Source organism: Geotrypetes seraphini, chromosome 3, assembly GCF_902459505.1.
Source record: "Geotrypetes seraphini chromosome 3, aGeoSer1.1, whole genome shotgun sequence".
NCBI lineage: Eukaryota > Metazoa > Chordata > Amphibia > Gymnophiona > Dermophiidae > Geotrypetes > Geotrypetes seraphini.
Window position 1 is genome coordinate 405,529,752 of NC_047086.1, and position 12,366 is coordinate 405,542,117.

The 12,366-nt window shown below is 48.3% G+C and overlaps 1 protein-coding gene across 2 annotated transcripts in view; it reads right to left on the bottom strand.

The window, feature by feature from the left end:
• COQ8A (coenzyme Q8A) overlaps positions 1 to 12,366 on the bottom strand; it is a 218,060-nt gene that overhangs the window by 178,255 nt on the left and 27,439 nt on the right. The window contains exon 1 of one of the 2 annotated variants that reach the window (XM_033936781.1): positions 4,257 to 4,302. The exons of the other annotated variant lie outside the window; for it this stretch is intronic. Coding sequence (XP_033792672.1) covers positions 4,257 to 4,302 — 46 coding nt within the window. Of the gene's footprint in view, positions 1 to 4,256; positions 4,303 to 12,366 lie in introns of those variants that run through there. 2 annotated transcript variants of the gene reach the window in all.

Here is a 12,366-nt window from a genome sequence, read left to right on the forward strand (position 1 = left end):
CATGGCTCGTAGTTCCAGGAAATTGATGTGATGGAGACGCTCCTGCGGGGTCCAAAGACCTTGGGTGCGAAGGTCTCCCAGGTGAGCTCCCCATGCATAAGGGGAGGCATCCGTGGTGATGATCATGGAATGCGGGGGCAGATGGAAAAGAAGGCCCCTGGAAAGATTTGAGGAGTCCAACCACCATTGTAGAGATCGCTGAAGAGACGATGTCACAGAGATGGGATGAGAAAGAAGATTCGAGGTCTGTGACCACTGGTTGGCCAGAGTCCATTGAGGTGTCCTGAGGTGGAATCGTGCCAGGGGAAGCACATGCACCGTCGAGGCCATGTGGCCCAGGAGGACCATCATCTGTCTGGCAGAAATGGAGTGATGAAGGAGCACCTGACGACACAGGCGGAGCAGATTCCGCTGACGGTCGGAGGGGAGAAACGCCCTCATTAGTGTGGTGTCGAGAACTGCTCCAATGAACTGAAGGCGCTGTGTGGGAAGCAGATGCGACTTGGGGTAGTTGATCTCGAACCCCAGCAGATGGAGGAGAGAGATGGTATGATGAGTGGCTTGTAGCACAAGTGGAGACGTAGGTGCTTTCACTAACCAATCGTCCAAGTAGGGAAACACCTGGAGGTTGTGAGACCTGAGGAAGGCCGCCGCCACAATGAGGCATTTGGTGAACACTCTGGGAGATGATGCCAGGCCAAAAGGTAGCACCTTGTACTGATAATGGCGATGGTGCACCTGGAACCGTAGGTAGCGACGTGAGGATGGATTGATTGGGATGTGAGTGTAGGCCTCCTTGAGGTCCAGGGAACATAGCCAGTCGTTCCGAGAGAGATGAGGGTACAGTGTGGCAAGGGAGAGCATTCTGAACTTCTCCTTGACGAGACACTTGTTGAGGTCCCGGAGGTCGAGAATGGGACGCAGGTCTCCTGTCTTTTTTGGAACTAGAAAGTAACGGGAGTAGAATCCCCGGCCCCTTTGTTCCAGAGGTACTTCTTCGATGGCATTGAGGAGAAGGAGGGATTGGACCTCCCTCAGGAGGAGGGGGGTTTGAGTTGAAAGAGAAGCAGACTCTACGGGAGGATTGTCTGGTGGAAGAGTCTGGAAGTTGAGAGAGTAGCCGTGGCGGATGATGTTTAGGACCCACTGGTCCGATGTGATGACCTCCCAACGGCTGATGAAGATGCGGAGCCTGCCTCTGATTGGCTGAGGAAGAGGCAATGAGGGTGGAAGACTGGCTAAGCCCTGGAGAGAGGAGTCAAAAGGGCTGAGAAGGTTTAGCAGGAGGAAGAGCCTTGGCCGGTTGGTTAGACTGGGCACGAGCCTGGGCGTGCTGGTGTTGGCGGGCCCGCCTGGGTTGCTGTGGAGGTGGATTGAGCGGCCTAGCGGAGAACCTGCGCTGGTATGAGGTCTGTGGCCTGTAAGGGCGAGCAGGTGGAGCCTTTTTCTTAGGTTTAATGAGAGTGTCCCATCTGGTCTCATGGGCAGAGAGTTTTTGCGTGGTGGTATCCAGGGACTCTCCGAACAATTCATCACCAAGGCATGGGGCGTTGGCTAATCGGTCTTGATGGTTGACATCCAGATCAGAGACCCTGAGCCAGGCTAGGCGGCGCATGGCCACGGCAATGGTAGATGCACGGGAGGTGAGCTCAAAGGAGTCGTAGATAGAGCGCACCATAAATTTTCTCAATTGAAGCAGGCTGGAGACATGCTGTTGGAAAAGTGGGACTTTATGCTCTGGCATGTACTTTTGCATGGCGGAAAGTTGCATTACCAGATGTTTGAGATAGAATGAAAAATGGAACGAGTAGTTGTTTGCCCTGTTGGCAAGCATGGCATTCTGATAGAGCCGCTTGCCAAACTTGTCCATAGTTTTGCCCTCTCTGCCAGGAGGGGTGGAGGCATAGACACTAGAGCCCTGAGTCTTTTTTAAAGTGGACTCCACCAGGAGAGACTCATGAGGGAGTTGGGGTTTATCAAATCCTGGGATTGGTATAACCCTATAGAGGCTGTCTAATTTACGGGGAGCCCCAGGAACAGTCAACGGGTTCTCCCAATTTTTATAAAAAGTTTCCCGTAAGATATCATGCACGGGCAACTTTAGGAACTCCTTGGGAGGTTGATCAAAATCTAGTGCCTCCAGGAAAGCTTGTGACTTCTTAGAGTCAGATTCCAGTGGCAAAGACAAAGCACCCGACAACTCCCTGAGGAATTTTGAGAAGGAAGATTGTTCAGGTTTAGATGCGGTATCGGGTGCCGAAGGCTCTTCGTCCGACGACGATGCATCCTCCTCGGTACCGGTGGGGGATTGTTCCCATAGGTCCGGGTCTCTGACATCGGTATGCGCGTGTCGAGAGACTGGAGTGGAAGGCTCGGCATGGTGAGTTTTAGACAAAGATTTGCCTGAGCGTACCGAGACGTTACCGGGTGATGTAGACCTGTGCCTGTCTCGGTCCCGAGAAGTACGGTGCCGGTCAGAGTCGTGAGGAGACCGGTGCCCTGCCCGGTCCCGAGGAGGATCGGTCGTCGTCAAGGCCATAGCCTCGGCATGGGAGTGGAGATGCGGTGCCGAGAGAATGGGCATGGAGGAGTCCATAGGTACCGAAGGGGTGGATACCGGTTGGACGGTATGGGGCTCGGGCCGGTCTGGTACCGAGAGCAGCGGTGCCAAGATAGAGGGTAAGAGCTGCTTAAGTTGCTTGTGGAGTTGTTCCTGCAACTTGTCCTGGAGGATGGCCGCAATGCGGTCATCCAAGGGAGGCACCGGAACCACTTTTTTCTTCTTTGGTTCCATAGGTGCCGCTCTACACTCCGGCGATGAGGGGGCCGATGACGAGGCACTCACCGAAATCGGAGTGGAGCGTTTTTTGGCTCGGCGTGGAGCCGAAAGGACTGGTGTCGTCCCCGAAGAGGGAGGGCGCTCAAGGGTGGAAGGCTTCTTAGCCGGCTTACCTGGCGCCGGGGGCGCCGATGTCGACTCAGGCGGTGTCGAAGTGGTCGGTGTCGATTTCGACGGTGCCGCAGATGAAGAGGTCGAATCCATAGTCGGGCCGGTGCCGAAAAGTAGATTTTGTTGGATTTGACGATTCTTCAAAGTGCGTTTTTTAAGAGTGGCACAGCGGGTGCAGGAATCCGCCCGATGATCCGGTCCCAAGCACTGTAAGCACCAGTTGTGTGGATCAGTGAGGGAGATCGGGCGTGCACACCGCTGGCACTTCTTAAAACCGGGCTGCGGGGGCATGAATGGGAACACGGCCTCCGCAAAATCAAACCCCGAGGCCTGGATCGTGCTAACAGGCCCCGCCGGGGCAGGAACGAAAAATAAATCAAAAGAAAGAAATTTTTTTTTTTTTTTTTTTTGTAATAGAAAGAAAAAAGCACCCGAAGGTGAAAAAATCGAAAAAAGAACGCGAGCGGGAAGGCAAAAGGAGTATTTCAACGACGTTGAAAAACACACGTCTTCTTCGCTCCGCGGAAACGAAGAAACTGGGGACCACGCACTCCTCCGTCGGGCGGGAAGGCACTCGCGCACGCGCGGTGCGGCCAACTAGAACTTTCTAGTAAAAAGGTCCGTACCGTGGGCTCCGTCGGTGACGTCACCCATGCGTAAAGAATATGCTGCCTGCTTGTCCTGGGATAATAATAGTTACACTTCTCTCTCCGTATTCGCTGTGATAGGGGATTAACAGAACTGCAAATACAGTAAAACCGCAAATAACTTTTGTATATGTTATTTGCTGTTTTCTATTAAAAACCATCGTGAATATGGTGAAACCGCGAATAACAGGGTGGGAGACCTGGTCTGTTCCTGAAGGAGAGGCAAAACACGGTGAAGAAAGTGTTGGGAATCAGCGATTTCTCTATGCAAGCTGATGTAATTTGGGTGGAGGAGCCAGCAAGCTAAAAACCGTGAATAATCAAAACCGCGAATGCTAAAATTGTGAATATGGAGGGAGAAGTGTACTACAGTGCTTTGGGGCGTAATCACTGTGAAAGCACCCAACTCTGGCAAGTTTTCCACATGTATTTGTAAACCAGAGAAACTTAATATCATACCCTTTACTTCATGAAATGCTACTTTTAAACTTGCCACTTGCCTTTAAGCATAACAAAGCTGATCTTTAAACCTGGGAGAAAAAAGGAAGCAGGAAGTTTCAGATCAGCCCTATTGAAGAGCCAAACTGTAATGGTATATTTATAGATGCACATGTTGTGCAGGCCGAAGGATTAGTCTGAATCTAAGAGTACAAAGTCACCTGTTGGCAGCCGCTGCACAGCAACTAAAAGCATAATGGAATTCATGACAGCTGGGGAACAAGAGAAACATAAGGAAAAAGAATAAATACAAGGGGAGTCTGGAATGGTTAAGATCAAACAGCAAGAGTGCATTACTGAGGTGTTAAAAAGCAACATCATTGTGTGAATTCAGCCCTTCAAGTTCCACCCTTCTGTTTACTCTACAGTTCCCTTAATAGAAAGGCACAATAAGCATGGCTTGTGTTTGCCCTTCTTCCCCTCTACATTATTAAAAAAAAAAGAGGTAGCAGTGTTAATGTTTTGCCACACAAATCATAGGTTAGAAACATAGAAACATAGAAGGTGACGGCAGATAAGGGCCAAGGCCCATCAAGTCTGCCCACATCAATGACCCTCCTCTACCTCTCTTTGCGAAGAGATCCCACCTTTCGATCCCATTTAGTCTTAAAATCAGGCACACTGCTGGCCTCAATCACCTGCATCGGAAGACCATTCCATCGATCCACTACCCTCTCGGTGAAGAAGTATTTCCTGGTGTCGCCATGTAATGTCCCTCCCCTGATTTTCCATGGATGCCCTCGTGTTGACGTGGGTTCCTTGAAGAAGAAGATATCCTCCCCCACCTCGATACGGCGCGTGAGGTACTTGAATGTCTCGATCATGTCCCCCCTCTCTCTGCGTTCCTCAAGGGAGTAGAGCTGCAGTTTATTCAGCCGTTCCTCATACGGGAGATCCCTGAGCCCCGTGACCATCCGTGTGGCCATTCGCTGGACCGACTCTAGTCTCAGCACATCTTTGCGGTAATGTGGTCTCCAGAATTGTACACAGTATTCCAGATGGGGTCTCACCATGGACCTATATAATGGCATTATGACTTCGGGCTTACGGCTGACGAAACTCCTTCGTATGCAACCCATGATTTGTCTGGCTTTAGATGAAGCTTTCTCCACCTGAGTTGCAGTCTTCATGTCCTCACTGATGATCACCCCTAAGTCTCGTTCCGCTACAGTTCTCTCTAGGATCTCACCATTAAGAGTGTAAGTCTTACATGGATTTTTGTTGCCAAGGTGCATGACCTTGCATTTTTTGGCATTGAAGTTTAGTTGCCAGGTCCTGGACCAATTCTCCAGTAGGAGGAGGTCGTGTGCCATACTATCGGTCTTGGATTTGTTGTCAGGTCCTGTTGTGTTCTTGTCCACTATATTGCATAATTTGGCATCATCGGCGAATAACGTTAATTTACCCTGAAGCCCTTCAGCCAAGTCCCTTATGAAGATGTTGAACAAGATTGGGCCCAAGACCGAGCCCTGCGGCACTCCACTTAACACCTCTGTCGTTTCGGAGGGGGAGCCATTCACCACCACCCTCTGAAGTCTACCTCCTAGCCAGTCCCCCACCCATGTAGTCAAGGTATCTCCCAAACCTATAGAGCTCATCTTGCTCAACAACCTGCGGTGTGGTACGCTATCGAATGCTTTGCTGAAATCCAAGTACACGACATCCAGGGACTCCCCAATATCCAGCTTCCTCGTCACCCAGTCAAAGAAGCTGATCAGGTTGGATTGACAGGACCTCCCCTTTGTAAACCCATGTTGACGGGGATCTCGCAGATTCCCCTCGTTAAGGACCCCATCCAATTGGTGTTTGATTAGAGTTTCCATTAGTTTGCTTACTATTGATGTGAGACTCACTGGTCTGTAGTTCGTAGCTTCCGTCCTACTTCCTTTTTTGTGGAGTGGAATGACATTAGCCGTTTTCCAGTCTAGCGGGACTTTTCCTTTGCTAAGGGAGAGATTGAAGAGTGTTGATAGTGGTTTCGCCAAGGTGTCTTTTAACTCTCTGAGTACTCTGGGGTGTATGTTGTCTGGCCCCATGGCTTTGTGAACCTTGAGTTTGGATAGTTCACTGTAGACACTATTGGGCGTTATCTCGAAGCTGCAAAACGGGTCTATCGAGCTATCCCCTGTTGGTAGTTGAGGGCCGGATCCCTGCGCCTCGCGGGTGAAAACTGAGCAAAAGGTTTGCCTTCTATCAGAATTTCTATAAACAGGAATGTGACAGTTCCCATAATGCGAGCACTTCCCTCTAGCTCTTGAACTGTATTGGGACCATAGGTTCATGTTTTCTAGGCAGGGAGACGGGCCCCTCCAGCTCTTCACTCAACCACAGTACATCAGGAAGAGCCACTGGATCAAGATAATGGACAAGGAAAAATTAGGTCTTGACTGATCATTTTCTTTCCTTTAGACGCAGCAAATGAATCCAGAGACAAGTGGGTTGTGTACATCTACTAGAACAGTGGTTCCCAATCCTGTCCTGGAGGACCACATGCCAGTCAGGTTTTCAGGATAGCCCTAATAAATATGCATAAGAGAGATTTGCATATCATGGAGGTGGCAGGCATGCAAATCTGTTCCATTCATATTCATTAGGGCTATCCTGAAAACCTGACTAGCTGGTGGTCCTCCAGGACAGGGTTGGGAACCACTGTGTTAGAAGGTGGAGATAGAGAGAACTGAGCTGAACTCAGCTTTATTGGATATTCAGCCTCCTCATCAACCAGTATTGCTCTTTGTAAATCATCAGGAAAGTGATCCAAGTAAACACCTTACCCACACAGCTGTTTCTTGATCACTGAACCACTTTTCGAAAACCTAACTATCATTACTGACCAAAAATGGTATCCAAAAACCCATACATAACCCTGAAAATCTCAGACAGGAAAGGACCCTGGATTCATCTGCTACGTCTAAACTTTAAGGATAGAAAATTATCAGACAAAGCATAATTTTTCCTTCCTTAGCACCAGCAGCAGATGAATTGAGACAAGTGGGTCTTAGCAAAGTAGGGAGGGAAGCAACTATCGCTCCCGTAATACCTGAAGCTGCAAAGGAAGTGTCAGAATAAGCCGTCACATCCAGTCGATAAAGGACCAACTCGCTGCTCTACAAATTTCATGAAATGAAAAGCATGTAGTCTTCATCCAAGAAGCTGCCACCACTTTGGTAGAAGGAGCCCTAAATGAAGGAAGCTGCTTAACAAAAAGCATATAAACTGAAATAAATATCTCCCTAATCCAGCGTGTTACTGAGCCTTAGAAACAACTGAACCATTACTGCGTCCAGAAAACAGAAAGAGTAAGAAGAACATAAGAAGTTGCCTCCGCTGAGGCACACCAGAGGTTCATCTTGCCCAGCGGTCCGCTCCCGCGGCGGCCCATCAGGCCTATTGCCTGAACAGTGGTCCCTGACTAATTTTGTAACTGCCTCTAATCCTCTAATCCTATCCCTATAACCTACCTCTACTCCTATCTGTACCCCTCAATCCCTTTGTCCTCCAGGTACCTATCCAAACCTTCTTTGAAGCCCTGTAGCGTGCTCCTGCTTATCACATCCTCCGGTAGCGCGTTCCATGTATCCACCACCCTCTGGGTGAAAAAGAACTTCCTGGCGTTTGTTCTAAACCTTCCCCCTTTCAATTTCTCTGAGTGCCCCCTTGTACTTGTGGTTCCCCATAATTTGAAAAATCTGTCCCTGTCTACTCTTTCTATGCCCTTCATGATCTTGAAGTTTTCTATCATGTCTCCTCTAAGTCTCCGCTTTTTCAGTCTGTCAGTATATGAGAGGTCCTCCATACCCTTTATTAGCTTAGTTGCTCTTCTCTGGACACTCTCAAGTACCGCCATGTCCTTCTTGAGGTACGGCAACCAGTACTGGACACAGTACTCTAGGTGCGGGCGCACCATTGCACGATACAGTGGCAGGATGACTTCCTTCGTCCTGGTCGTGATACCCTTCTTAATGATGCCCAACATTTTGTTTGCCTTCCTTGAGGCTGTGGCGCACTGCGCCGACGCCTTCAATGATGTGTCTACCATCACTCCCAGGTCTCTTTCAAGGTTACTCACCCCTAGCGGTGATCCCCCCATTTTGTAAGTGAACATCGGGTTCTTTTTCCCTACATGCATGACCTTGCATTTCCCTATGTTGAAGCTCATTTGCCACTTTTTGGCCCACTCTTCCAGCGCTGTCAGATCTTTTTGGAGATCTTTGCAGTCCTCCATGTTTTCAATCCTGCTGTATAGTTTGGTGTCATCTGCAAATTTAATAACCACACATTTTTTCCTGCCTCCAGGTCGTTAATAAATATATTGAACAGGAGCGGTCCCAGCACCAACCCCTGCGGAAATCCGCTCGTGACCCATTGCCAGTCTGAGTAATGGCCCTTTACTCCAACCCTCTGTTTCCTGTCCGCCAGCCAGTTTTTGATCCATCGGTGGACCTCCCCTTGCACCCCGTGGTTCCATAGCTTCCTTAGCAGTCTTTCGTGTGGTACCTTGTCGAAGGCTTTTTGGAAGTCAAGGTAAATGATGTCTATAGATTCCCCTTTATCCACCTGGCTGTTTACCCCCTCAAAGAAGTATAATAAGTTTGTGAAGCATGACCTGCCCTTGCAGAAGCCATGCTTGCTCGACTTTAGCTGCCCAGGGTTTTCGACGTGTTCCCAGATGCTGTCTTTAATCAGCGCTTCCATCATCTTTCCCGGGACCGAGGTCAAGCTCATCGGCCTGTAGTTTCCTGGGTCTCCCCTTGAGCCTTTCTTGAAGATGGGCGTGACATTTGCTATTTTCCAGTCTTCCGGAATCTTTCTAGTTTTTAAGGATAGGTTGCATATTTGTCGAAGTGGCTCAGCTATTTCGTTCCTTAGTTCCTTGAGTACCCTTGGGTGAATGCTGTCCGGACCTGGCGATTTGTCACTCTTTAGCCTGTCTATCTGCCTAAGGACATCCACCTTGCTCACCTCTAGTTGGACCAGATTTTCATCCTGATTTCCTTTTACGTTCTCCTCGGGTTCCGGAATGTTTGTTGTGTCCTCCCTCGTGAAAACTGAAGTGAAGAACTCGTTTAACCTATCAGCTATCTCCTTTTCCTCTTTTACCACTCCCTTTCTGTCTCCATCATCCAGGGGTCCCACTTCCTCCCTTGCTGGTTGCTTCCCCTTGACATACCTGAAGATGGTCAGAACACCAAAAGTAATTTGTGACGAGAAGGTACCTGTATTCTCCTTCTCTGAAAGTCCACAAGAACAGAGACTGATTAAGATGAAGCGCACAGATCACCTTGGTAGACAAGATGAAATCATTCATATGGTGACCCCATGCATCTGAGAAGTGAAGGAAAGGATCCCAACAGAACAATGGTTACAGCCCCAACACTCTGTGAGCTGATGCTCATGCTATCAGAAACACCGCTTTGATTGTCAGATCTGAGTGTGGGCTTAGAAAGGTGCCTTCTGCAAAGCACCACGAACAGAGTAAGACCCCAAATCAGACTAAGGTGCCACAAAGGAGGCTTAAGCCAATTAATCCCTCTTAGAAACCACACTACATCCAGCTGCGAGGCTAAGGAAGACTTACAAATGCTTTCTCTGCAGCATGCTATTACCGCCATGTGAACCGATAAGGAATTGTATGCAAGGCCCTTTAGGGACTATCTTGTAGGAACAAAAAAATTTGAGAAAGATGCCTGAACAGCCATAGCACCATGAATCAACGAAAGGTTTATGAGTGGGTAAAAATGTTTAAAGCAGGAAGAACAGGGTAACCAATGAAGGTCCTTCTGGTCACCCATCAACATCACACACACAAGAGCACATTGACAGGGCAGATGCCTTGATTAGAGAAGACCAACGGATAACTGTGTCTCAAATTTGGGTATCAGCTATGGATCTGCATTTGCCATAATGCACAATGACTTGGGATACAGAAAAGTCTGCACACGATGGGATCCCAAATAGCAAACTGATCTGCACAAGCAGGAGCGTGTTTGGACATCGTCTGGCCCGCCTACTCCATAGGGCTTTAAACTAGGTAAGTTGGGGGAGGGTACATACTTATATCCCAGAGCAGTAAGAAACCATACTGAGGAGGCAAGTCGCACTAAAGAGCCTAAGGTAAGTACCAATGATAGCCACGATAATTCAGGGAGAGTTAGTAATAATAATTTAGGAGCCACACTAACTCATAAGGGAATCTATCCGCAGGCATGGAGGGCTATGTATGTTAATGCACACAGTTTGGGCAATAAAATTCTAGAATTGGAAACTGAAATAGCAAATGCCGATCTTGATGTAATAGCCATATCCGAAACCTGGTTCACGGACTCACATGGGTGGGATATGGTCATACCGGGCTACAACCTACTTCGTTGTGACAGGGAAGGTAAATCGGGAGGAGGTGTAGCGCTATACACCAGGGAATGCATCAAAACTACCAGAATCACAGATGTAGGATATACCGGGGAATCACTCTGGGTGAACCTGGCCAGAGGGAATGAAAAATGCCTTTACCTTGGTGTGATATACAGACCTCCCAGGCAACAGGAAAACAAAGACATGGAATTAATCGAAGACATAGAGAACATCACACTACGCGGGGACACAGTAGTGCTGGGAGACTTCAACATGCCCGATGTAGATTGGAACACACTCACCGCAACTACAGGTAGCAGTAAAAGAATATTAACCTCCATAAAGGGTGCACGTCTCAAGCAAATGGTGCTGGAACCCACCAGGGACCAGGCGATTCTGGACCTGGTACTCACCAACGGGGATAGCGTCTTAGATGTCTCGGTGGGTGATACACTGGCCTCCAGCGACCATAATATGATATGGCTCAACCTCAGGAAAGGTTTCTCTAAGTCAACCACAGCAACAAGGGTTCTCAACTTTAGAGGCACGGACTTCAACCGTATGGGAGATTTCGTCTATCAGGAGCTATATAAACAAACAAAATCTGACAATTTAGAGGATTTGTGGTCGTCTCTGAAGTCTATCCTACATGAAGCAACAAACCGATACATAAGAACAGTAAGTAAAAGCAGGAGAACCAAAAGACCCCGATGGTTCACTAAAGAAATTTCGGACCTAGTTAAGAAGAAAAAGGAAGCATTCATCACCTACAAACATTTAGGGTACCAGGAGGCGAAAAAGGACTACCTAGACAGAGCTAAATCTGTCAAAAAAGAAGTCAGAGAGGCCAAACTCCGAATGGAAGAAGAGCTAGCACGGAATATTAAGAAAGGGGATAAAACTTTCTTTAGCTATATTAGTGACAGGAAAAGAAACAAAGTTGGGATAGAACGGCTGAAGCAATTGGACGGTAACTTTGCAGAATCAGATTCTGCCAAGGCAAACCTACTAAACGAATACTTTTGTTCAGTCTTCACCTGTGAAGCACCAGGAGCTGGTCCACATCTTCAGACGGGAGATAACCAGAAAGACCCGTTTCAGGATTTCGAGTTTACGCCAAGTAGCGTCTACAACGAACTATCAAGACTCAAAGTAAACAAGGCCATGGGACCGGACAACCTACACCCCAGGGTGCTCAGGGAATTGAGCGAAGTCCTGGCGGAACCATTATCTGTGCTTTTCAATCTTTCCTTACGCACAGGAAGAGTCCCCTTGGACTGGAAAACAGCTAACGTAGTTCCACTCCACAAAAAGGGCTGCAGGACAGAGACGGCAAACTACAGACCAGTGAGTCTCACATCTGTAGTGTGTAAACTCATGGAAACTCTGATTAAACAGAATCTTGACACAATCTTAAACGAGGATAACCTACGTGACCCCCACCAACACGGGTTCACCCAGGGTAGATCATGCCAATCTAATCTGATTAACTTTTTTGACTGGGTTACTAGACAACTAGATGCCGGAGAATCACTGGATGTGGTATATTTGGATTTCAGTAAAGCATTTGATAGCGTCCCACACAGAAGGCTATTGAACAAGTTGAAAACGATGGGGTTGGGAGACACTCTAACTACTTGGGTTGGGGATTGGCTGAGCGGTAGACTTCAAAGGGTGGTGGTGAACGGTATCCCATCCAAGGCGTCGGATGTGATCAGTGGGGTGCCGCAGGGCTCAGTCCTGGGCCCGATTTTATTCAATTTATTCATAAGAGATACGACGCAAGGACTTAAAGGAAGGGTTGCACTGTTTGCTGACGATGCCAAACTTTGCAACATAGTAGGCAAAAGCGTATTACCTGACAATATGACACATGATCTACTACTGCTGGAAAGATGGTCAACTACTTGGCAGCTAGGC